The 26,283-nt window shown below is 41.0% G+C and overlaps 1 protein-coding gene and 1 non-coding gene across 15 annotated transcripts in view; one reads left to right on the top strand and one right to left on the bottom strand.

The window, feature by feature from the left end:
* The window catches only part of FOXP1 (forkhead box P1), a 495,633-nt gene that overhangs the window by 75,987 nt on the left and 393,363 nt on the right, over nt 1-26,283 (bottom strand). For all 14 annotated transcript variants that reach the window (XM_060202871.1, XM_060202866.1, XM_060202864.1 and 11 more), the window contains one exon: nt 2,464-2,568. In XM_060202871.1, the coding sequence (XP_060058854.1) occupies nt 2,464-2,568 (105 nt within the window). The remainder of the gene's footprint in view (nt 1-2,463; nt 2,569-26,283) is intronic.
* LOC132542222 (U6 spliceosomal RNA) lies at nt 4,772-4,875 on the top strand. Its single transcript, XR_009553328.1, has one exon. It is a non-coding gene; the product is annotated as a U6 spliceosomal RNA (small nuclear RNA).

The following is a 26,283-nucleotide window of genomic DNA, read 5'->3' as shown; positions in this document are numbered from 1 at the left end:
AGATAGACACCTGCCACACTGCTTTACTACTTGCAAAGCTTTCCCCCTTCAGGTGGGTACCAGGGGCTCAAACCAACATCCTTGTACATTATAACATGTGTGTTCAACCAAGTGTGCCGCCACCTGGCCCTCCAGTTATTCTTGAAGCTAACAGTATCACTGGACTTCCTAGTTAAAGAATTATCATTTTTTTCTCTTTCTCTCTCTCTGTCTCTCTCTTGCTGTATGTATATGCATAAGTCAGTTTAAGTTGGGCTCCAATGTATAAATAAAAGGATTCTGATAAATGTGAGTCAATAAATAAGTTCTAGGAAATAAGCATGCAATAGTTGCAGGACCATAGTGGAAATTCCAATTCCAGTGTCATGACATGTGAAACCACAGTAAATAACCAACAGTGGGGTTTTTTTATATATGAGTAAGACTCCTAATATCCTTATGGGGGAAAAAAGTGTTTTTTTTTTTATTTTTATAGGAATCAAGGCCCCTATTCCAATGATTTCTAGAGTGTTTTATTTAGTACCAGATATAATTTGAAAAGGTATACATTTTTAAAATATACAAATAACTTCTCTACATAAAATATGACATACAATATTAAATTTAAAAAATTATGTAGAAAATTCAATTGACAGCTCATGTAATAAAAGAATCTATGACTTGAGAATTAGGGGAGAAATACTTGTACCGCTAACAAAAATTTAAAGTGGGTCAATTGGAAAACTGGCTTTAACCTTGGCAACTTTAAGATTCATGCCACCAAGAATTTAAACAAGAGTTTTGTACAAGCTTACTAAAGACAAATCATATTTACAGATGTCTATCAACTATGGATGAAATCAGCACTAAAATATTTGCCATCTTAGAAATGGTGCAAAATATAAAGATAGAACCTAAACTCAGTTTTTGTCAAGACCTTTTTTTTCTTTTAGAATGTAAATATGACTGGGCACATTATCTGGAAACAACAAGACAAAGACTTTGCAATGATTTATCAGAGGCCAAAGTCCATTAGCACTAACGTGAATTATGAATGGCGTGGCTTCATTTAAAATAAGGAAACACTGTTCCCAAGAGTGGATATTTAGAAACAGTTTTAGGTATCTCTTTTAACAACTGTGCAAGCACGGGAGTTTTATAATGGCCATATGAAACACCTGAAGTATGAAATCTGGGGTGCTATGAAATAGATTCACAGGACCCCAGAAAGGGTAATCAAGACTGTCTGCAGGTCATGCTAAGTAAGTCATTAAAGGTTGTTTTATTACAATACTTATATCAAAATCCTTAGACAGATATGCAGAGATTGTTATAGCAATACAGACCACACAAAAACATATGCATGTGCACACGGTACATGTATATGTATCCTAGGGCTGGAATGAGAGCGAAAATTTGGGAAGAACTCTGCTCCCCAATACCCAATCTGTCAACCATCATACACCCAGATGTACAGAAATTATCTCCATGAATATGTTTTGTTGTTTCATGATAAATGTAGTATTATTTATATCTAGTAAATAGCCAGTAAATATTTAATAATAAGTAAATTATATTTAGTGAATATTAATATGTATTATGTTTAGTAACAATTCTATGAATGTTTTATCTGATTTAAATAATAAATAGTTTGGTATAATTTTCTAAAAATTCAATTTAGTGATTTAATAATGGTTTATGAGATTTTAAGAATGCAGGGGTATAGTTCCACACCACACTCGCCACCAAAATGCTGTGACTTTTAGAATACTACTTTAAACAAGTTATTATAGGAGAGGAAATATTAAGATGTAGTAAGGAAGCATTTCATTTTAATTATAAGATCAACACGTCGCTTACTGAAAAGAGACATTTTGTCGGTGTTACAGTTTCAGATGGAATAACAAAGTTGTATTTTGACTGTACAAATTTAAATTCCTTCATCCTCTCTATAAGGAATATAAAAACTAAGACCAATAAAAGAAAGACAAGAATCTAGATGGTGACATTTCTGAATCATCTGTTTCTGACACTTATAAAGTCATTTGTACGCAGTAAGTAAGAGGCTCAATCACCAAGTGGCAACTGATCAGTAAACCGACATCCATTTTACAAAATTAGTCTGTATGCCCTTGGTTTAGTATATGAGGCATGAGTAAGAGTGAAAACTAAGTTATTTCAAGTTTAATGGTAATGGAATTTTTACTTAATCACTGTCATTCTGGGGGAAAAATGGGTAAACATGGGCTCTTACTAAGTCTTACTTGTCCCTGGGTGTGAATCTTTTCCCCTTTAAGTTGAAATTTCAATAGATTTTTGTAACTATGCATATGACAAGAGTGCTAGACCTTGTGATTTAGAGTCTACTCTCAAAACCGTGGCATGAAACCCTCCGCCAAAAAGGCATTGTATGAGAAAAGGCAGGAACAGTGGGAAGTGACAGCTATGCAAAAGAAGAAAAAAGCAATATAAAATCATCCTTACTTTAGAAATGATGGGAAATCTTCACACACTGCTTCACAGCCAGGCCACTTACATACACCATGTCCATAGAGAGGATGGCTGTGGGAGTGCTCCTCGTGGGATAAACTGAAAAGGAACAACACAAAAGCCAGCTGATTAAATCTGCTGCCAAGCATCATCACACCAAACATACAGAACAAGAGGAACCCACAAGACCAAAGGTGGTTATGAGTGAATCTAAACTTGCCTTGCACAATGAATTTTGCTAATTACTTTTGCACTGGGTTTTGAAAGCAAGAGTTTGAATTCCAAAAGGTGATCAGTGCAATGTTAGGCATGGACTGCTATGTACTTGAATGCTGATAGGCTTTTGGTATACGCAAAGCTGCAAAGCTGCAAAGCTCTCTAAGGTTACCTGCAAAGGATTCTTTAAAATATTAGGACATATCATTTCATCTAAAAAAATGATCAAACCTGTACTTGACTTTGAGATTTATCTTCTGCTTTCTATGTAGATGGCACACTTTCCATTTCCCTTGCTTGACAAACTTTCACCTCACTGTACCTTTTTCTTCTGTTTTAATTTATTTATTATTGGATAGAGACAGAAAGAAATTGAGAGGAGAGGGAGACAGAGAGGGAGAGAGACAGATAGCCTGCAGCCCTGCTTCACCACTCGTGAAGATGTTCCTCTACAGTTGGGGACCAGGGTTTTGAACTCCTTGTTCACTGTAATGTATGTGCTTAACCAGGTGCACCACTACCTGGCCCCCCTCACTATATCATTTTTCACAGCTTAATTTAATCCAGCAAATGATAATGCAGTTAAATTATTCAGAATAATAATAATAATAGTAGTAATAGTCAGAAAGAGACTATATCCAACTATGGGATTAGTTTAAAAGGAAAGTTAATAGTGGCTAGAATATTACATTACTAAAATTACTGAAACCATGAACGAGAGAAAACTTGGCATGCATATGAAGGGGGTAATCCTCCAGGGGTTTCCAATCAATATGTAATGATTTGGTCACAGAGACCCAAGTCATGGGACACTCTGATCCACACTATGTGGTGCCTGGGAGAGTATATTTGTTGCACTTGCTGGTGAACTGTATTCTCAAATATATTCTCTTATTAGATTTCTGCATCCAGACTTCTTGCAAAACATTTTTTTCTTTTTTTTACAATCATCGACAACCTTAGAGTCCATCAAATAGAAATGTAAAACAAGCGTTGTGATTTCTGTTTTGTACTCAAGTACATCCTCTGTGGAGAAAGGATTATTTTGCAACTAATTCCACTGCTTCTTTCGGGTTTGGAACTTCAAGCACAGTGAGTTACCACCCCCCCGCCTCATACACACACACATACACACACACAAACGACATAAATCTGTATATTATGTTACCACCAAGATGCGTGTTCATTTATTTTATCAATTCACATTTATAAAGCAGACATATACAGATGCCATGTGTGCCTGACTTATGGCATAATTAATTCACAGTGCCACTATTATGAACACTTAAGCTAAAGAGCATTCACAGTAAATATGTAAGTACACAGAAGTGTGCTTGATCAAAAATCAATATATCTCTTTATGGTTTCTGACTAATTTTACTAGACTCTAATATATTATTAATCTGAAAATAATGTCAAGCTATTAGGCCATAATTTAGGAAATAAATCTGGAACAACAATAAAAAAAGGCAGAAAACTAACTCACGACAGTTGCCTCTCACAAGAGAAAAGAGTAACAGAAGTGAACTAGAGGAGCCCTACTGAGATTTACAAACCTCACTGCTAAAATGATCTTCTCTTATTCTTTAAAAAAATTTTTTTTATTATCTTTATTTATTGGATAGAGACAGGCAGAAATCGAGAGAGTAAGAGAGATAGAGATACCTGCAGCACTGCTTCACCACTTGCAAAGCTTTCCCCCTGCAGGCTTGAGCCCGGGTCTTTGAGCACTGTAACGTGCACTCAACCAGGTGCGCCAGCAACTGCGCCCCCCCCCCCCTTTTTGCCTCCAGTTGCTGGTGCTCTGGGCCAGCTCTAGGAATCCGTAGCTTCCAGTGACCATTTTTTCCTTCTTTTTTTTTAATTAGATAGGACAGAGTGAAATTCAGAGAGAATGGAGACAGAAAGAGAAGGAGAGACAGACACCTGCAGACCCTCATCACTGCTCGAGAAGCATTCCCCTTACAAGCGGCGAGTGGGAGCTCAAACTAGGGTCACCACTGCCAGGCCCTTAAGATATTCTCCAAGCAGTCAAGTGGATAAAATTTCACTGGATGAGAGATTTTTTAAGAATAGTAAAAAAAGGGTGCTTGCTTCGGAAGCACATATACTAAAATTGGAACTATACAGAGATTAGCATGGCCCCTGCGCAAGGATGACATGCAAATTCGTGAAGTGTTCCATATTTTTTTCTCAGAAATAAAAAATGTTTACCCTTAGAAAAAAAAAGAATAGTAAAAAACAAAACGGGTGGAAGAGGAGGGTGGGAGGGGGATGGGACCAGGAGGTAGTGGCGCCTGTTAAGCATACATGGTGCAAAGCGCATGGACCAGCATAAGGATCTGGTTTGGAGCCTCTGGCTCCCCGCCTGCCCCGGTGTCGCTTCACCAGTGGTGAAGCAGGTCTGCAAGTGTCTTTCTCTCCCCCTCTGTCTTCCCCTCCTCTCTCAATTTCTCTCTGTTTTATCCAACAATAACGACAGCAGTAACAACAATAATAGTAACAACAATGATAAACAAGGGCAACAAAAGGTAAAAATGGCCTCCAGGAGCAGTGGATTTGTAGTGCAGGCACCGAACCCCAGCAGTAATCCTGGAGGAAATAAATAAATAAATATAGTAAGAACACATATGATACAAGAATAAAAATATTAAAACTTAGGCTATTGGGTACTAGACTCAAATTTATGAGTACTGTCATTCTGAGCGAAGGAAATACTTTTTTTTTTTTTTTTTTTTACCAGAGTACTGCTCAACTCTGGCTTATGGTGGTGTGGGGGATTGAACCTGGGGCTTGAGAGCCTCAGGCATGAAAATCTCTTTGCATAACCATTATGCTACACCCCCACCTGGAAAAACCTTTTTAAAATATTTATTTATTCCCTTTTGTTGCCCTTGTTGTTTTGCTGTTGTAGTTATTGATGTAGTTGTTACTGACTAGGACAAAGAGAAATGGAGAGAGGAGGGGAAGACAGAGAGGGGGAGAGAAAGACAGACACCTGCAGACCTGACTCACTGCCTGTGAAGCGACTCCCCTGCAGGTGGGGAGCTGGGGGCTCGAACTGGGATCCTTAAACTGGTCCTTGGGCTTCCCGCCACGTACGCATAAGCCGCTGCGCTACTGCCTGACTCCCGCTATCCTTACTTTTTAAAAGCAAGGAAAGATGGCAAATCACTAGTCTTAGGACAACCAGTACAATGCAAGTCTATAAAAAACTCAAAATCCTGGCATATACCCATGGATTTATATGCAAGGCCAGACACAGAGATACAGAGGCCTGTATGGGTACAGTATTTTATGATGAGAGGATTACATGCTATTATCTCCATTAAAAAAATAGTTTGCCTCCTCTTTAAATAGCCACTCTGTTACATAGTGTCTGTCCCAGGTACATTTAAAGAGAATATATTTGTGGGGTTTCTTAAATTACATTAAGTTGATATATCTTAATTAACTATGTAAATCACAAATTTATAGTAATACAATTTTAAATTCTGTTTGATATTTAGATATAAAAAATGGATCTCATACTGAAGAGTCCAACATTTATTCCACTATGCCACTTCCAGGGCCACAAGAGGTGAATTTTTTATTTATTTATTTATTTCCTTGTGCTGCCCTTTTTTTTCTTCTTTTTAATTGTTATAGTTGTTACTGTTGTCCTTTTTTGATAGGACAGAGAGAAATGGAGAGAGGAAGGAAGACGGGAGGAGAGAAAGACAGACACCTGCAGACCTGCTTCACTGCTTGTGAAGAGACTCTCCTGCAGGTGGGGAGCCGGGGGCTCGAACTGGGATCCTTCCACCGGTCCCTGCATTTGTGCCACCTGCATTTAACCCGCTGCGCTACTGCCCAACTCCCAAGAGGTGAATTTTTAAAAGTACAGCCTGGGAAACAATACTTTTTGTTTGTTTCCTTATTTTTATTTAGAAAAACACTGACAAAAAAACATAGGAGAAGAGGCAACAATGCCACACAATTCCCACCACCAGAACTCCCCTTTTAAGAGAACAAGTGCCTAAGGCAGTATCGTTCCCAGATCCTGTTGAGATTTTTGTAAGCCGAAAAAGATCTTTTCTAAGTAAACTTTGTAAACCTGCTTAACAAGTAAATGAAGTATAAATTAGCCCTTTATTTGGTCCAGTACTATTTCTTTACTGGAGACTTCACTTCTTACTGCTTTATTAATCACCACCAGGAACCCTGCAATTCACTCGACTGCACTGCCCTTCCTCCGGTTCCTCATTTAGAAACTGAAGAGAAGTGAAGGAGTCAGGGGGTAGAGAAGGGAAGGAGTCAGGGGGAGAGAAGGGAAGGAGTCAGGGGGAGAGAAGGGAAGGAGTCAGGGGGAGAGAAGGGAAGGAGTCAGGGGGAGAGAAGGGAAGGAGTCAGGGGGAGAGAAGGGAAGGAGTCAGGGGGAGAGAAGGGAAGGAGTCAGGGGGAGAGAAGGGAAGGAGTCAGGGGGAGAGAAGGGAAGGAGTCAGGGGGAGAGAAGGGAAGGAGTCAGGGGGAGAGAAGGGAAGGAGTCAGGGGGAGAGAAGGGAAGGAGTCAGGGGGAGAGAAGGGAAGGAGTCAGGGGGGAGAGAAGGGAAGGAGTCAGGGGTAGAGAAGGGAAGGAGTCAGGGGGTAGAGAAGGGAAGGAGTCAGGGGGTAGAGAAGGGAAGGAGTCAGGGGGAGAGAAGGGAAGGAGTCAGGGGGAGAGAAGGGAAGGAGTCAGGGGGAGAGAAGGGAAGGAGTCAGGGGGAGAGAAGGGAAGGAGTCAGGGGGAGAGAAGGGAAGGAGTCAGGGGGAGAGAAGGGAAGGAGTCAGGGGTAGAGAAGGGAAGGAGTCAGGGGGAGAGAAGGGAAGGAGTCAGGGGGAGAGAAGGGAAGGAGTCAGGGGGAGAGAAGGGAAGGAGTCAGGGGGAGAGAAGGGAAGGAGTCAGGGGGAGAGAAGGGAAGGAGTCAGGGGGAGAGAAGGGAAGGAGTCAGGGGGAGAGAAGGGAAGGAGTCAGGGGGAGAGAAGGGAAGGAGTCAGGGGTAGAGAAGGGAAGGAGTCAGGGGGTAGAGAAGGGAAGGAGTCAGGGGTAGAGAAGGGAAGGAGTCAGGGGTAGAGAAGGGAAGGAGTCAGGGGGAGAGAAGGGAAGGAGTCAGGGGGAGAGAAGGGAAGGAGTCAGGGGGAGAGAAGGGAAGGAGTCAGGGGGAGAGAAGGGAAGGAGTCAGGGGTAGAGAAGGGAAGGAGTCAGGGGGAGAGAAGGGAAGGAGTCAGGGGGAGAGAAGGGAAGGAGTCAGGGGGAGAGAAGGGAAGGAGTCAGGGGGAGAGAAGGGAAGGAGTCAGGGGTAGAGAAGGGAAGGAGTCAGGGGGAGAGAAGGGAAGGAGTCAGGGGGAGAGAAGGGAAGGAGTCAGGGGGAGAGAAGGGAAGGAGTCAGGGGGAGAGAAGGGAAGGAGTCAGGGGGAGAGAAGGGAAGGAGTCAGGGGGAGAGAAGGGAAGGAGTCAGGGGGAGAGAAGGGAAGGAGTCAGGGGGAGAGAAGGGAAGGAGTCAGGGGGAGAGAAGGGAAGGAGTCAGGGGGAGAGAAGGGAAGGAGTCAGGGGGAGAGAAGGGAAGGAGTCAGGGGTAGAGAAGGGAAGGAGTCAGGGGGTAGAGAAGGGAAGGAGTCAGGGGTAGAGAAGGGAAGGAGTCAGGGGTAGAGAAGGGAAGGAGTCAGGGGGAGAGAAGGGAAGGAGTCAGGGGGAGAGAAGGGAAGGAGTCAGGGGGAGAGAAGGGAAGGAGTCAGGGGGAGAGAAGGGAAGGAGTCAGGGGGAGAGAAGGGAAGGAGTCAGGGGTAGTGCAGCTGGTTAAAGTGCACGTGGCACGAAGCGCAAAGGCCGGCTTAAGGATCCCTTCCTCTCCCCCTCTGTCTTCCCCCTGCTCTTCATTTCTTTCTGTCCTATCTAACAAAGACATCATCAACAATAACTACAACAGTTAAAAACAAACAAACAAAAACAAGGGCAACAAAAGGGAAAATAAATAAATAAATATAAAAAAACAAAGAAAGAAACTGAAGAGACAAGATGGCTTTTGGTGATCCTCCCTGTGGCAAAACCTCTACCCAACTTTTATTAAGGATATGTAGGTGACAGAGGGAGTGGCTACCTGTTACATTAATGAGGAAGTGGTACTTAATGAGTACTGGCTGAAGAAATTGAAAGTTGAAAATTGAAAATGAAAGAGAAATTCTCCATACTGCCTTTCCAGTATGGAGAATGCATACAGTTATCTCTTCTAAGCCATCTACTCACTATGAACACACATACATTAAAAATAAGGAATCCCAGGGAATCAGCGCAATGGGTTAAGCGCAGGTGTCACAAAGCACAAGGACTGGCATAAGGATCCTGGTTTGAGACCCTAGCTGCCCACCTGCCAGGGAGTCCAGTGGTGAAGCAGGTGGTGAAGCAGGTCTGCAGCTGTCTTTCTCTCCCCTTTGTCTTCCCCTCCTCTCTCCATTTCTCTCTGTCCTATCCAACAATGAGGACATCAATAACAATAAAACAAGTGCAGCAAAAGGGAATAAACAAATAAATATTTAAAAAATAAAATAATAATAAGGAATCCCCTTTCTGGGCTCCTTTGATTTAGAAGCTATTCACGGTTCCTGACCCTCCCCCTCCCCACCACCACCCAGCTGGCCACTTTATACCTTCCCACCATTTGGGCACTTCAATCATCTAGCTAACATTTTAAACACTAACCCTAAGATTGGCACCCAGAACAGAAACGATTAAGACCAGTCTGTGGACAAACTCCCTCTGTGGCTTAGGTCTCTCCTAGTCCCTCTTCTACCATTTCTTTGCACTCAGGACCATGTAGACGTTTCACTATATCTGATCCATAGTACACAGGCACAAACTCTCTCCCCTCCCTTTGAGTTGGGCTGGTTGGCAAGTGACTCCTCATTCCCAAACTATAGTAGGTAAAGGGAGTCCACTGATTATATATATATATATATATACACATATATATATATGTATGTATATATGTACTCAGGACCATTAATAAAAGAGCCTTAAAATAAAACTAAACTGTCATCATAACAACAGCTAAGTGTCAATAGAAAACACTTTTTTTTAAATGACTTTTCTTTTTATCTGTTAAATTCTTTTTCTTTTTTTAACTTTATTTATTATTGGATAGAGACAGAGAGAAATTGAGGGGAAGGGGAGATAGAGATGGAGAGAGACAGAGAGACACCTGCAGCCCTGCTTCACCACTTGTGAAACTTTCCCCCTGCAGGTGGGGACCAGGGGCTTGAACCCAGGTCCTTGTGCACTGTAGTGTGTGCGCTTAACCAGGTGCGCCACTGCCAGGTCCCAATCAGTTCAATTCTTTAATGACATGTATTACACTTGTCTTTCTACCTTTTTTTTTTTTTTTTTTTTAGTTCTCATCACATTTCTGTTCTACTATCAATACAGTGTATACCTAATGATACTTTATATATCATATTGGGTATTTCTTGGATTTACACACGGTATAAACTTAGTTTCTCCTGATAAAGCCTTCTCTAAAATATAAATCAGGCTTCAGATAGTTCTGTCCTTACCAGGGCTTCACCATTCCAGGCCATTCTTTTCAGAGAGAAAGACAGAGACAGAGGAAAAGATAACATAGCACCAAAGCTCTCTCCTTCCTTCCTTCCTTCCTTCCTTCCTTCCTTCCTTCCTTCCTTCCTTTTTTTTTCTTCTCTCATGCTCTCTTTCCTTCTTTCTTATTTTACTTTTCACCCATTACAGAAATAAACCATCCAATGAATATACTAGTAAGTTTCCCAAATATAATCTGGCCAAGTGTTCTAGAGTATTACCACAAAGAAAAAGGTTTTTGTATTAAAACCACCAGAGGGGCCACCATTCAAGTTGAAGGGAGTTCTCCACAAGCCAAGGTATATAATATACACAGCTTCCTGCTCTTCCCTCCTCATGCCGTGAAGCCTTGACTCCCCCCAAAACACTCATCATCTCAATTTTCTGCTGCTTTTCAAATCATGTTTAATTAGAGGATTTCACATTCCCTTGTGATACGATATTCATGAATAAAACTTGCAACTGTGAATTAGTCTATTAGATGCCAGATTTGTGCTTTTAAATAATAATTGAGATTATTATCTGTTCTCAATATTATGTCTAAAGAAAGGAGGCCTACCTTAACTAACTTTATATTTGAAATACAAACTATTAACCACTGACATAGAAGTACTTTTTTCTCCTTGAATTAAATTTACCCTGTGAGAAATAAAGGTCTCTTTTCCATAGTGGTCCTCTAAGTTCAGCCATGTATAGCGGTGTATGGAGTGAGTTGTGTACAAATACCCTCACTTTCATGACTGTAAACTAATGGCCCAGGGGATGACACAGTGGTGATAAAGACAACATTGGACTCTCAAGCTTGAAGTATCAAGTTCAATTCCTAGCACTGCCCATGCCAAAAGTGCTATTTGGGTTCCCTTCCCCTTTTCTTACAATAACTTTTGTGTAAAACATATAATTATGGGGGGTCGGGGTCGAGTGGTAGCACAATGGGTTAAGTGCACATAGCACTTTGGACCAGCGTAAGGATCCCGGTTCGAGTCCCCAGCTCCCCACCTGCAGGGGAGTCTCTTCACAGGTGGTGAAGCAGGTCTGCAGGTGTCTGTCTTTCCTTCCCCTCTCCATTTATCTCTGTCCTATCCAACAACAATGACATCAATAACAACAACAACAATAATAATCACAACAACGTAAACAACAAGGGCAACAAAAGGGGAAAAAATAGACTCCAGAAGCAGTGGGTCAGTGGTACAGGCACTGAGCCGCAGCAATAACCCTGGAGGCAAAAAAAACTGCAAAGTTAAAATATGTATATATATATATATATATATATATATATATATGTATATATATATATATAATTATGAATTCATGCTCATGTGTGCTAGGGAAAATGGGCAAATATAATCAGATTTGTAATTCTGAAACTTATTTAAGTCTATCAATCTTAAGAATGTCCAATAAAAAATAGGATTACAGCAACACTTGAGAATGGTAAAATAATGGTAAAGCACAGCTGACAGGGCCTCAAAGATCGTATCTATGTCTCTACGTAAGAAAAACACAATTTCGGGGAGTCGGGCGGTAGCGCAGTAGGTTAAGCACAGGTGGCACAAAGCGCAAGGACCAGCATAAGGATCCCGGTTCAAGCCCCCGGCTCCTCACCTGCAGGGGAGTCACTTCACAGATGGTGAAGCAGGTCTGCAGGTGTCTATCTTTCTCTCCCCATCTCTGTCTTCCCTTCCTCTCTCCATTTCTGTCCTATCCAACAACGATGACAACAATAACTATAACAATAAAACAACAAGGGCAGCAAAAGGGAATAAATAAATAAAATAAAATTTTAAAAAATCGTTTAAAAAAAAAGACATAATTTCCCATGACTGTTCCTAGTGTAATGCTTCTTATGCAAATGTTCATAGTGTGGAGATCTTTTTAAGATACAGTTTTGGACTAAGGACTAGAATCTGTCACTCAGGATCTAGGAGCATCTTATGTGGAGGCTGTAGACATAAGGAAGGTGGCAGCCAAGACTGCACTTCTGATGTTAATGGTGTCGCTCCATGGACCACAGTGTCAGGAAACTTGAGATTTCTATTCTGCAGCTCAGTTAAGAGTGAGTGTGCTTGTATTGCAAAGCAAAGGACACCAGAGGAGGTTGGGGGGGGGGGGGAGAGGAGGGTGTGAGGGGCCCAATACACGATGGTGGATAAAGACATGGGTGGGTGGTGGGTATGATGTTCAAGAACCTACCATTGGGAGATAGGTACCTATGTGTCAATGACTGTCCTAGAAAATACTTGTTCTTGGGAATCGGGTGGTAGTGCAGTGGGTTAAGCACAGGTGGCACAAAGCTCAATGGACCAGTGTAAAGATCCCAGTTCGAGCCCCCGGCTCCCCACCTGCAGGGGAGTCACTTCACAAGCGGTGAAGCAGGTCTGCAGGTGTCTATCTTTCTCTCCCCCTGTCTTCCCCTCCTCTCTCCATTTCTCTCTGTCCTATTCAACAATGATGACAACAGGAATAACTACAACAATAAACAATGGCAACAAAAGGGAATAAATAAACAGTTATAAAAAATTACAAAAAAGAAGTTTAAAAAATACTAGTTCTTCATTAATTTTTTTAAAAAAGAATCATTCCTAAAATGCTCCTTTACTAACTCTATTGATTAGGGACTAAAAAATCCAAAGTTGTAGAGAAAGCATTGTACTCTCAAGCATGATGTCCTTAGTTTCACTTCCAATACTACAAGTGCTAGAGTGGTGCTCTGGTTCTCTTTTCTCTCTATTTCTTACTAATGCAGTAAATAAATAAAAACTAAAGTGGGGCGGGGGTTGGGGGTGGTGGTGATGCACCAGGTTAAGCGCACATAGTACAAAGTGCAAGGACCCTCACAAGATTCCAGGTTCGACAACCGGACCTCCCTGGGCACAGGACCCCACCAATGTGTTCTGGAGCCTCACATCCTCCGAGTTCTGCCCCATTAGGAAAAAAGAGAGAGAGGCTGGGAATATGGATCAACCTGCCAATGCCCATGTTCAGCAGCGAAGCAATTGCAGAAGCCAAAACTTGCACCTTCTGCACCCCACAATGACTCTGGGTCCATACTCCCAGAAGGATAAAGAATAGGGAAGCTATCAGAGGAAGGAATGGGATACAGAGTTCTGGTGGTGGGAATTGTGTGGAGTTGGACCCCTCTTATCCTATGGTTTTGTCAGCCTATCCTTTCTAATAAATAATAATAATAATAAAAAAATCCTGGTTTGAGCTCCTGGCTCCCCGCCTGCAGGGGGAAAGCTTCGCAAGTGGTGATGCAAGTTTGCAAGTATCTTTCTTTCTCTTTCCCTCTCTATCTTCTCCTCTCCTCTCAATTTCTCTCTGTCCTATCCAAATAAGACAATAAAAATAATGGCCACAGGAGCAGTGGATTTGTAGTGCAGGCACTGAGCCCCCAGGATTAAACCTGTAGGCAAAATAAGTAAACAAACAAACAAATAAATAAATAAAATGGGGAGCCAGGGGATGGTGCAGTGGATAAAGTGGGAGACTTTCAAGCAAGTTGCTAAATTCATCCCCCTGCATCCTACATGCCAGAGTGACACTCTGCTTCTCTCATCTTCTAACAAATAAATAAATACTAGAAAGAATTGAAAAACAATAGTTGCATATTCACTAAAACTTGCTGGTCCTAAGTTATTTACAAATTATGTACAATGTTTTTTTGTAAAAAAAAAAAAAAAATGATAGCACAGGCAAAATGGAAAGGAAGTTAGTAGAGAGAAATGGTCATCTCCTGTTTCAGCTTAAAAACACCAATTTCATATTAGCACAGAAAGTACTATTTATCAGATATCACATTAATTGGTAACACTCTGACAAAAACTGTTGAACTGGTGAGTTTTACAACAAATTCAAGCTTTCAAGTCCCCAAATTTTAAGCCTTGCCTAGGACACATGTTCTTTGAGACTGACCTGTGTTATCCCTGACCCTGAATGCAAAAGACCTGTGTGTGAAGAAGCAGAATGTCGAATTAACTTTTCAAGGGATATAAATGTTATATTTTGGGGGCTTTTCTAGAGAAAAAAAAAAGAGCAGGGCAGGAAAGCACTGTTTTGATCCACTTACTATCATAGCTCCTATTGAGCCAAGACCCCTCTCCCTCAGTAAAATGAAGGTGAAGAATCCTGCTAAAATATTCCAGTATGTATTAAGACCCTCAAGGATGGCCCATGCATGTTGGATAAAGCAAGAATGCATAGCTTAAAAAAAGACCTGACAGCAAAAGTTCACAAAGGTATTTCAAGTCCCCACCTGAAGGAGCAAAGCTTCACAAGTGGTGAAGCAGGGCTGCAGGTGCCTCTCTCCCTCTCTATCTCCCCCTCCTCTCCATTCCTCTCTGTCTCTATCCAATAATAAATAAATAAATATTTTAAAAAGGAAGAAAAAAAAAGGTACTGCAAGTAGCTGGGTTTATCTTCCTGGGTTGAGCCTAATCTCAGACACATTAATTAGAATTTCTTTTTTTTTTTTTTTTTTTTTTTGCCTCCATGGTTATCACTGGGGCTTGGTGCCTGCACCACAAATCCACTGCTCCTGGAGGATATTCCCCCCCCCCTTTATTTTTGCCCTTGTTGTTGTCCTTATTGTTGCCACTGATATTGTTGTTGCTGGATAGGACAGAGAGAAACTGAGAGATGAGGGGAGACGAAGAGGGGGAGAGAAAGACAGACACCTGCAGACTTGCTTCACCACTTGCGAAGGGACTCCCCTGCAGGTGAAGAGCTGGGGGCTCAAACCAGGGTCCTTATTCCAGTCCTTGCACTTCACGCCATGTGCACTTAACCCATTGCGCTACCACTGGACCCCCATTAATTAGAATTTCTAATGGTGAAAGAAGAGCCTCGGGACCATCCTGGACTTTAGGAACAAAGACCCACAATGGCAACAACAGCACAGAGAAGTGTGTTGATGTTCTTAGGACTAGAACCTGTCGCTCAGGATCTAAAAGTATCTTCATATGTAGGCTGTTGATCTAAGTACCAATTAATGATAAGAAAGAAGGATGCCATGACAGATAATGTTAGGCAGTTAACTGTCTTTACCAATGCCCCCATCTCCTTTTTCAGCTAGACTGGGTGAAACATGGCATCCTGATTACCAAACACCAGGACTGGTAAATGGCAGCGTGAAGGCAATGGAACAGAGGGCAGCTGAGAGTGCTTGGTGTGCTTCCATCAGTCGGTCAAAAACAGGGCAGGTGATGACAAAGGCAGAATGTTTGTGTTTGCATTGTGACCAGTGAAAGAATCAAAAGGGGGAAAGAACAAGAAGAGGTAGAAAGGTCCGGGTTTTGTTTCTAACACCGTGAAGGGCTCTTCTGAGTTTGTAAATGAAAGTTTACAACAGGCAGCCTTAACACTTGGATCTCAGTTAAGAAAACCATGTTTTCCAAAGGGTGGCTGTGAGCAACTGTGTCAATACAGACATAGGGACCACTAATCCAAAAATTATTAACACCATTAGGCAGCCATTCTCATAATGTCAAGGCAAGTATATTTGCATTACTGAGTCATAAGCTCCATGTGAAACCCTGTCCGTATGCTAGAAGAATCAACAATATCCAGAAAAACCAAAGAGCATACGTAGAAATTCCGACACTAATTATTTTTATTTCATTCTCGTAACATCAGTACTCTATAGAAATCTGTACTCCAGTACAGGTCCTGGAAAAGGATGACAGAGGACCTAGTGGGAGGTTGTATTGTTAGGTGAAAAACAGAAATGTTAAGTATGTACAAACTATTATATTTACTGGCGACTGCAAAACATTAATCCCCCAATCAAGGTGGGGAAAGTATGTCTTCTGCTCTCAAAAAAAGAAAAAGATATGGGGAAAGTAAGGTTACAACATTTAATCCAGGACCAGGCCGGAGGAAAAAAAAAAAAAATAGAAGAGAGAAGAAAAGAAGAGAAAAAAAAAAGAAAAGAAAAGAAAAAGAAATCTGCACTTCAGGATCAGAGGAATGAAAGACAGTAAGTAGATGAAGAGACAAGAAAGCTAAAATACAAACTAGCTCAAACCTCCAAGGCACTTGGCATTTATGTTTCCTTAAAGCAACTCCCACTTCATCTAATTACTTTTATTTAGCTCCAGTATGAGAAGCACCATTAGTGTTCACTGGATTAAACTCTTCTCTACACATACTCCAGTAGGTTTTATTAAACACTTACTTTGTGATAAGCTTGTGTAGTGTGTAATGGGTCATTGTCTTCTGGATTTTTCTTTTTGAAAATGAATGTGTCTAAGCAACGGAACACGGAATGTCCTAAATAATAGTACATAATAATGGTCCAAATTGCTTCTCTTCTACTTTGTGGAGTAGAAGAGGAAGAATGTCACAGGGCAAAATAGCGATTGGCAAGTTTCAAGCCCTTGGGAGCCTGTTAAAGATGCAAATGTGGAGGCTTCACTCCAGTTTTCTTCATCAGAAACACTGGGGCAGGAATTTAGCAATGATTAGTAATTGAGGTAGTCCACCAGGTGATTCTGATGCAGAGGAAAGAGGGAGCATCATTCTTACCAAAACCTCAAAAGTTCTCTCTTTAAAGTATTTTGCAGTTAATACTTCAGTACCTCCATACAGCAATAGGGCTCATCAACTATTACTCCTGTAGTATATGTGTGTGGTAAAGGGTAGCAGAGTTCTTGATCTTAAGATTCTCATTATGGTAGCACAGCGGCTTAAGTGCAAGTGGCACGAAGCACAGGCCCTGGCGTGAGGATCCCGGTGCGAGCCCCTGGGTCCCCACCTGCAGGGGAGTCGCTTCACAGGTGGTGAAGCAGGTCTGCAGGTGTCTTTCTCTCCCCCATCTTTCCCTCCTCTCTCCATTTCTCTCTGTCCTGTCTAACTAGGACAACATTAATAACTACAACAACAAGCAACAAGGGCAACAAAAGGGAAAATAAATAAAATAAAATTCTCATTAGTGGGGCTGGGCAGTAGTGCAGTAGGTTAAGTGCACATAGGTGCAAAGCACAAGGATCAGTATAAGGATCAGGTTTGAGCTCTCAGCTCCCCACCTGCAGAGGGAGTCACTTCACAAGTGGTGAAGTAGGTCTGCAAGTATCTTTCTTTCCCCTTCTCTCAATTTCTGTCTCTCCTACCCAACAACAATGGCAACAAAAATTGGAAAAAATAGCCTCTAGGAGCAATGGATTTGTAGTGCAGGTACCAAGCCCCAGGGATAACCCTGAAGGCAAAAAAAAAAAAATTCTCATTAGTTCAGATCCCTCTCTCCACCATCACTGGTGACTTCCATCAGGAATGTCATCATAAGCCCCCTTGTGGGCCACTCTAAGAACTTGCTCCCTGTAAAGTAGCTATGATAGGGACTGGCCCACTTACCTTACCAGAAGCTGGGTCATCCTACCCTGCCACTCAAGGAAGACGTCCTGAAATGAGTGCAGAACAGAATGTTCCCAGCTGTGACCGTGAACTGCAAGTTCAGACTGATGGGGACTCAGAGGTCCTGTGCTAAATATGAATATACACGGGCCCTGGGTCAGGTGGATGGGGTAAACTATTGTATTCATAGATTTTCTTCAAGTTTGGGAGTTACTCTCTGCCACAGTCCAGCTTTCTAGCCCTTTTTTCAACTCTGACACCATCTTCCCAAACAATATTTTTAGTCAACCTCCATGTTAGCTGTCAAACTTAAGCAATACTACAAAAGTCATGGGCCCCTAGGAACATAACTAAAATAGACTTCCTAGCTTTTTTTCCACCCTAAGCTCCCTATATATCTTATTTTGTATCTTACCACCTTTCAGACACCAAGTTGCAGGTGCTACTGTGATTCCATCCTAACGTCCTTGGGCAGACAACCTCACCAGTGTGTCCCAGAACCTCACCTTTCCAGAGCCTTTTCCCAGTAGGGGAAGACAGAAACAGAGTGGGGGTGTGGCTTGACCTGACAATGTCCATGTCCAGCAAAGAAGCCAAAACTCCTACTTCCTGAATCCCATAAAGAATTCTGACCCGGGGAGTCGGGCTGTAGCACAGCGGGTTAAGCGCAGGTGGCGCAAAGCACAAGGACCGGCATAAGGATCCCGGTTCGAACCCCGGCTCCCCACCTGCAGGGGAGTCGCTTCACAGGCAGTGAAACAGGTCTGCAGGTGTCTATCTTTCTCTCCTCCTCTCTGTCTTCCCCTCCTCTCTCCATTTCTCTGTCCTATCCAACAACGACAACAACAATAATAACTACAACAATAAAACAACAAGGGCAACAAAAGGGAATAAATAAAATAAATATTTAAAAAAAAAAAAAGAATTCTGACCCATATTCCCAGAGGGGAGAAATGAAGAGCAAGGTAACCAGAGGGCTCTAGACTCCAACTCCATCAGGACGCGGAGAGAGGAGGAAAAAAAGGGAGGCTGTTCGGAAGTAGTGATAGGTATAGAGATGACTTAGAAAGGAAGAGAAGGCAGGGCCACAGGGAAGAAAAAAAAGGAGCATATATATTGTATGTATGTATATATATACATACAATTATAGAAGTAATAGTCAACACTTATCTGCAACCTTGGGAGAACTACTGTAGCTTCCAGAGGAGGGAATGGGGACACAGAACTCTAGTGACTGGAACAGTGCAGAATTATACCTGTTATCTTATAATTTTGTAAATCAATATTAACTCATTAAAAAAGAATCTTGTTAGTTCACCTTCTGAACATTTCACATGCATCAGAAAAGAATGCTTTTCCTTCTTGAAGTTCTTTGCATTTAAAAATCTCACCTGATGCAGAGTAAGAGGACGTAAGGAGTGGAAATACATATTCAACTACATTTCACTTGCGCTCATTTTATTTTTAGTAAGTCAAACACTTTATCACATTTTGTATATGTGCATGTATTACACTGTTGAGACTGTTCCACGGTTCCCTCTCACTGGATTATAAACTCTTAAGTAACTGTTCTGCACTGATCTTTCAAATCTCAGAACCTGTATAGTTAGTAGATGAAACATACATAACAAATATTCAAAGGAACAAAAGATCCTATTAATTGTGAATAATAGTTGCTAATATTAATTGAGCATCAACTCGGGTCCCAGAGACTAAAATGTGGATTAACTCACTTAATCCTCACAACTATTGTGGCAAGGTATGGTGGTCCATCCACTTCCCAGATGGAAAGTCCATCACACTAAGATTAGTCATTTTAGTGGGCGGTCTGTATTGGAATGCAGGCAGTCCAGCTCTCAAGAGTCCATACTCATAACTACTAAACACAGCAGCCACCTCCACACTAAACATGTTGTGGACCATGATCCAGCAAAACAAGTTTTCTTTTTGCCTCTGCCTCAGGGCCTTTGCTTTTGCTGCGCCATCAGCCAAGAGGATTCTTTGTTCTTCAAGTCTGTTCAAGGGTCACTTTGCCAAAACTGATTTACCCACCAAGTAGTAACCTTCACCCCACTCTTCTCCTTTGTCTGGCTATTTTCCCCAAAACTTAATTCTGGTTCTGGAAAAATAAAAATCTTATTATTTTTCTATTTCTCTTCCCATAGAACATCAGATCTATGAGGACAGACCTGGTCGAGCTCAAGGCCTAGCCCTCAGTGTGTATGACAGTGAGACATGTGGCTAGAGCTTGGGTGAAGTTCAGTTGAGGGAATGTACACCCATTTATACAGTCCAGCAACTTCTGCCTCACTTAGGAAGACATTTTTGTTAAACTCTGGACAACTTTCCATTTATACTTGTTAAGTTTCTTTTTTTTTTTTCTATTTTTTTTTTATTTCAGTCTGCACAATCCTCTAATTTATTCAAACACCACTGGATTATTCCAGCTCCTGGTGTCATTTTTTTTTCTAATTAAAGTAAACTGCCATTTATTTCTCACACTGATCTTTAACACGAGACATCTTGTTCTTGTCATAAACATGACTCATATGGAAAAATGTAAGTTGAATATAGGGGCTCATATGTACCAGAATTTTTCCGTCAATATTTCATATATATATAAAGTAAAGGCATAGCCACAGATACATGTTCATGTCAGAGATCTAGAATAACGAGTGCTGTGCGGCATTAGCCTTTGGATGTATCATCTGAAATTCCACTGATAACTAAAATGAGCCCTCTTCAAAGTAAATACCACACCTCAATTTCACAAACATTTAATGCTTTTCTTTCTTTCTGCCATAGCACGCCTTCAAATTCTTTCAACATTCATAGCTGAGATGTAAAATATACACAGAGAAAAGGATTCTTCAAAGACAGACCTCAAAGTATTTTTTTAAGGAAAGAAAGATGAATTTGCCATTAGGCTGGCTTCCATAAAGACTAAAAGGAATGAAATGTAAGGGTCATAAAAGTGTGTCAATTTGTTTGGGGAAGTCTTACAGGTAGTATAAATATCACCAGCCACAGTTGCTATGGGGTCTGTTTGTTTACCAAACAAGGTCACAAATAGTTACACAAAAGCAGAACAACATTTGGGGATATAAATGGAGAAGGCATTTTGCCCTGAGGTCAGTCTTCCAAGGGTTTTTTTTTTTTTTTTTTTTTTTTTTTTTAATGTCCCTAATTTCTAGACTTTTCCATAGGGAACTCTAGATTTTCTTTCATTTGTCTCTCTAGTTCTAACACATCCAGAGAATATTTTACTCTCAGATTCCTTTAATTGATAATTATTTTATCTTCCCTTTTAAAAATATTTAAGTTAAAAAAAAAAAAAACTAGCCTCGTAATTCAAACCACACAATAAAAATAGCTTTTACAACTGAAAATGCAAAAAAAAGAAAGTAAGAAAGCAAGGAAGCAGAAGCCACAGAGTTATAGAAGTCCTATTCAGTGAACAACCACCCCAGAAAAGAAATCGTTTGTTCTTTTCTTTTTTTCTTTCTTAACTGATTTTCTGTAAGCTAAGTATGATGTCCTCTGCATCTGAAGTTTACCTGCAGAAAGAAGTGTACCTTCTGAAAATGAAGGAGGTGGACAGTGGAAAGGAGCGAGGAAAAAAGCTCAGATCCAACATAAAACAAACTGCACTACAGAAGCCGCTGTGAGAGAAGCCCCCTCTCTCTTCACACTACACTGACCACGGTACCCACCAGGCACAGCCCCAGTGCCTTTCTATGAATGGGACAGACTGCCATATGGGCGAAGACAGTGAACAAGCTGTACAACTCTTGGCAACATGTGCCCGGGGGGATTGTCCCATATTAACACCACCTGGGCTGTGGCGATTGTGCTCTGTATGTGCAGAGGCACAGAGGAGCCTATCAGAATGTTATTTTTGAGTACACACAAAAAAGGAAAATTACAGTTAAGAGAATTCTCTGGTTAGCATATCTGTTGCTCAATTCCCGAAATAGTTTCCCCAAAGGAACGGTTATCTTCTTTATTCACACAGGCAGAAATGACAAGCTGGAACACATATTAACAATTTCCCTTTGTGAGCTTCCACTATTGTTTTAAATGAGGAGACTATACTTTATAATATACTTAGGCCCAGACTGATTACAAAAGGGGTGGAAATAAAGAACTTTAGGACTGTTGTACACATGTAACACGCTCATTTGCATTACCCCAGTGAGCCAGACAGCCAAGTGCTGGCTCCCCCAGAAAGAGCTGCAGCGCCAGGTTACAGGGGAACTTGAGAGCAGAAAGCATCTTTGGTAATCTTTAAAAAACCAAAAAAACAGCACTTCCACTGCAGAGATATTACACCCTGTTTGACAGTATTATTGGGTTAGATACATGGAGCCCCTGTCTGTCGTTATTATTACTTTCTATTTATTTATTCATCTGTTTATTTACTTATGTCTGTCATCACCAGGACTTCACCAGTCCAAGATGACTTTTCAAGACAGCGAAAAAAAGAAACGGAGAGACTCAGGCTTGAACCCAGGCCACACACATGGCAAACCAGCTAGGGCCCCCAGGTGAGTTATCTCAATGCAGTTATCATTAAAGTACAAGGAAATACGATGCCAGGAGTTTTCAAAAACCCCTTGGCCTTTCCAATTTCAGAATGAATCAAATATCCAGCAAAGAAAATCCTGTATTCTCTATTCATCAACCCAAATGGTAAAGTGTGAATTTCAGCAAAATCTAGAGGCAATGACATTAGAGATGGACCCCCAAAACTCATCCTCATTTTTCTTTTGCTCTTGGTTTCCTATGACACTCTCCAAGTAGACTAAACTGTAACAAAGTAAAAGCCTCTGTGGGAGAAGGGACACAGGCTCTTTCACACAAACCAACACCTGTACAAAGGCGGAATTAAACAACAGAATTTGGAGGAAAGCACCTATCAACAGCAGTGATTCACCAGAAAGAACATCTACCCTCCCTGTGGTTCAAATGTCATTATATGTAGGAAGTCTGGCCTGTTAGATATGAAATAGCCCATGGGTGAGATTAATATACAATATCCCAAGGAAAACATTTTGTCAACCAAATTTAAGAGAGACTTATCAAAATGAATATGGCTCTCCAGACCAATGAGGTCATTTTATTGGAAAACATTTATGACTGGAACACAATAAATAGAAAAAGATTTACAGAATCCAGTGATGCTACCTTATGATAAAGGGCACTTTATTGAGATAAGACGCAGTAGTTGTTAAGAGAACTACAGCTGTATTTTTTGTTTTCCTCTTTTAATCATCTCACAAAATGATCGGTAAAGGAAATCCATCAACCTATCTTTCATGGCATGCCAATATTTTAAAGATTTCTCTCTTCCATGCCCTCTTGACATATGTGAATGGCAGGAGGTGACACAGTCACACAGGACAATGCCCTGAGAGAACCTTTGCTCCTACTTCCTAAGACCCAGAACAATTGGTTTCAAGCAATAAGATTAATGGATCACAGATTCTCCAAAGCATGAAGGTCACCAAACACCCAGAAGCACCTTGGAAGTTCAAATTTGTGATTAGCTCTGAGTGCCTCTGTTTTTATTTTTTTAATTATGTGTATATCCATTCTTACTAGTCTTTAACGCAATGCCAGGGATTAAACCCAGGGCCTAAGGAATGTGAGTCACATGCTCTACCTGTAAGCTACCTCTCTAGCCCCTCTGACAGCTTCTTTCTGACATCAACAGAAACATTTTCTTTTACCCTAAATAGGCTACTTCCTACATAGATAAATATGAGGCATATGAGACTTCCCAAAGTCTATTTTGCTGTTTTCATTTGTATTACTATTATTGTTATTTTTAACCAGAGCACTGTTGAGCTCTGGCTTATGCTAGTGCAGGGAGTTGAACCTGTCACTTTGGAGCCACGTCGTGAAGGTCTTTTTGTTTAAACCATTCTATTTCTTGTGCTCCAAAAGCCTACTTTGGATCAGAAAGAAGTTACCAGTATTTTAGGCCTCTGCAATAGTTTCTTTCTGGTTTCTACATTCATCTGTGCTCCACCTGTTTCTAGCCTCCTTGCAAAAAGGCAAGGCAGAAAGGAAGGAGAATTTGCAGTAGAGAAGTTTTGGGGGCTTCTCCCTAAGAATGCCTGGACAAATAAGTCTGGCACCAGGTTACCTGTCCTTGAGCTCTGGAGTGTGTAATACAGTATCTGAGTCAACAAGATGTGAAGGTCAGAGGCAACTTGGTTCCAGTCCCTCTTACACTTCCCTAGTTTGCAGCTTGTGTAAATTACAATATTCTGGGCCAATCCATACTATCTGCACAAAGAGAACATATATCTCACTTGGGTAATGTGTTTGCTTTGTCACGATCATGACCCCAGTTTGAGCCCAGGCCCCACTACACTGAAGGAAGCTTCAGTGCTGTAGTGTCTTTCTTTCTGTGTCTCTCTACCTGAAAAAAGCCAGCCCGGAGCAGTGACACTGAAAATGAAAATAACAGAAAACAGTGGGCTCTGGGTTATTTTTAATGACTGAGGAAAATCAGTACAAGGTTTCTGTCAAGTGAGTCCTTTAAGCACTGTGTCTAGCACAAGTAGTGCAATAATTACCAGCTGCATTATCATCGCGTCATACAGTAGCCATTGATTTCTTCAAGCAATAACTGCTACCACCCAAATAGCATGCCACCATTTTTTGTGGACTGAGTATCTCTGGGATATTAATTAAATTTAGTGGTGGTAGGAGGTTGGAGGGAACTCTATTCTCTCTAAAGGTCCCAAGACCTACAGGTTACTTCTACTGTTCTCAAATCTAAATGTCTTAGAGTCCTGGTTAAAATGCAGCTTGAGGGAGGGGTTTCAATTCTGCATTTCTGTAACATGTGCACTCAACCAGGTGCACCACCACCCGGCCCCTAATTCTGCATTTCTAACAAGTTCCTAGGTCATATATAAGCTGATGGTCTGCATCCTTTGAATAGCAAGATTCTCTAATATGTGTGACTAACATAAATTCTTTCACCCCACCTCAGACCAATGGAACCTAAACCATCATGGGAGAGGAGTAAGAAGCTGTATAGTTTAACAAATGCCTATGGGAATGTCATCAAAAACTCTGAAAAGCATTGATCAGAAGGTTCAAGTCAGGAGTTGGCAAATTTTCACTATATACAGGAGGACAGTTAATAGTTTTCGTCTTTGTGGGTCAAAGAGTTGCTGTAGCAAGTGTTCAAGCCAGCCACTGTAGTGGAAAAGCAGTCACAGTTGACATGTAAATGAATGAGCACTGGCATGTCCCAATAAAGCTTTATTTAAAAATGAGCAGTGGGTCACATATGACTGACTAGCAGGCCATGATTTGAAGACCTTTGCTAGAGATCTACTACCTCAATACATATTGGCAGATAGAGCAGTAATGATTTTGAAGGCAATTGGGGGCAACTTGACTGCAATTTCTCTAAAATGCTCTAATGGGGATGAGAGACTTGGGGTAACTAGTTTGTTCAAGTGCATCAAATCAAAAGAAACACAAAAGAAATTATTTTATTTTCAAAAATAATTTTTTAAAAAGCTGAAATGATGAAAAACTACTCAAAATAATGGGAATGAGAACTTACTGTTTAAAATTTCTGGCTCAACAGTCCCTAAATTTGAATATAAAAATATGCAAACGTAAAATTCTTATGTAACTGAAACAGTTCTGCAACCAAACCTTCTAGAATTTTAGCAAATAAACCAAGAGCACCAGTATTTATCCATCAACACAGAATCTCGTGTTAAAAAGTAAAGAAAATCAAAACACCAAGCATGTTCATGTGAGAATACTTTTTTGAAAATATAAGGCCGATAAATACAAAATCACTGTCATGTAGTCAAATATATGCCAACATATTAATGAACCACAAAAAAAAAAAAAAAGGAAGAAAGGAAGGAAGGAAGGAAGGAAGGAAGGAAGGAAGGAAGGAAGGAAGGAAGGATGGAAGGATGGAAGGATGGAAGGATGGAAGGATGGAAGGATGGAAGGATGGATGGATGGATGGATGGGGGAAGGAAGGAAGGAAGGAAAGAAGGAAAGAAGGAAAGAAGGAAAGAAAAAGAAACACAGAGATTGTATACCAGGTTGTCTGAATGTATACTACCCATCCATCACCTTTAGGTGATTTGAAGGCAGCTGCCAACTGTGTAGTATAGAAAAGGCAAGTCAACAGAATACACGGGGCTGTGCCGGTAAATGAAAATGGCAACAGAGAAGGGCAACCACCATGAGCCAGAAGACAGGTCAGACCTCACAGACAAAGGTGCCTGACAGAGGCTGTCTGAATCTGAGAATAAAACAATCACCTCAAAGTCAGAATCTAAATAACCTTGATCTTTATAGAATTTAAAGAAATCTCTTTAGGGCCAGGTGGTATTGCACCTAGTTAAGAGCCTGTATTCAAGCCCCCAGTCTCCACCTGCAGAGGGAAAGCTTTAGGATTGGTGAAGTAGTGTTGCAGGGGTCTTTCTCCCTCTCCATCATCCCCTTCTCTCTATATTTCTGGCTATCCAGTAAATAAACAAGTATAATACAATAAATAAGTGAATCCTTTTCAGAAAAGTCGTAAGGAAGTCTTAGAACAAATATTTAGGAGACTTCTGAATCTGAGAAATATGCAAGTTGTA

Source organism: Erinaceus europaeus, chromosome 12 (assembly GCF_950295315.1).
Source record: "Erinaceus europaeus chromosome 12, mEriEur2.1, whole genome shotgun sequence".
NCBI lineage: Eukaryota > Metazoa > Chordata > Mammalia > Eulipotyphla > Erinaceidae > Erinaceus > Erinaceus europaeus.
This window is presented reverse-complemented; position numbering and strand designations above follow the sequence as displayed.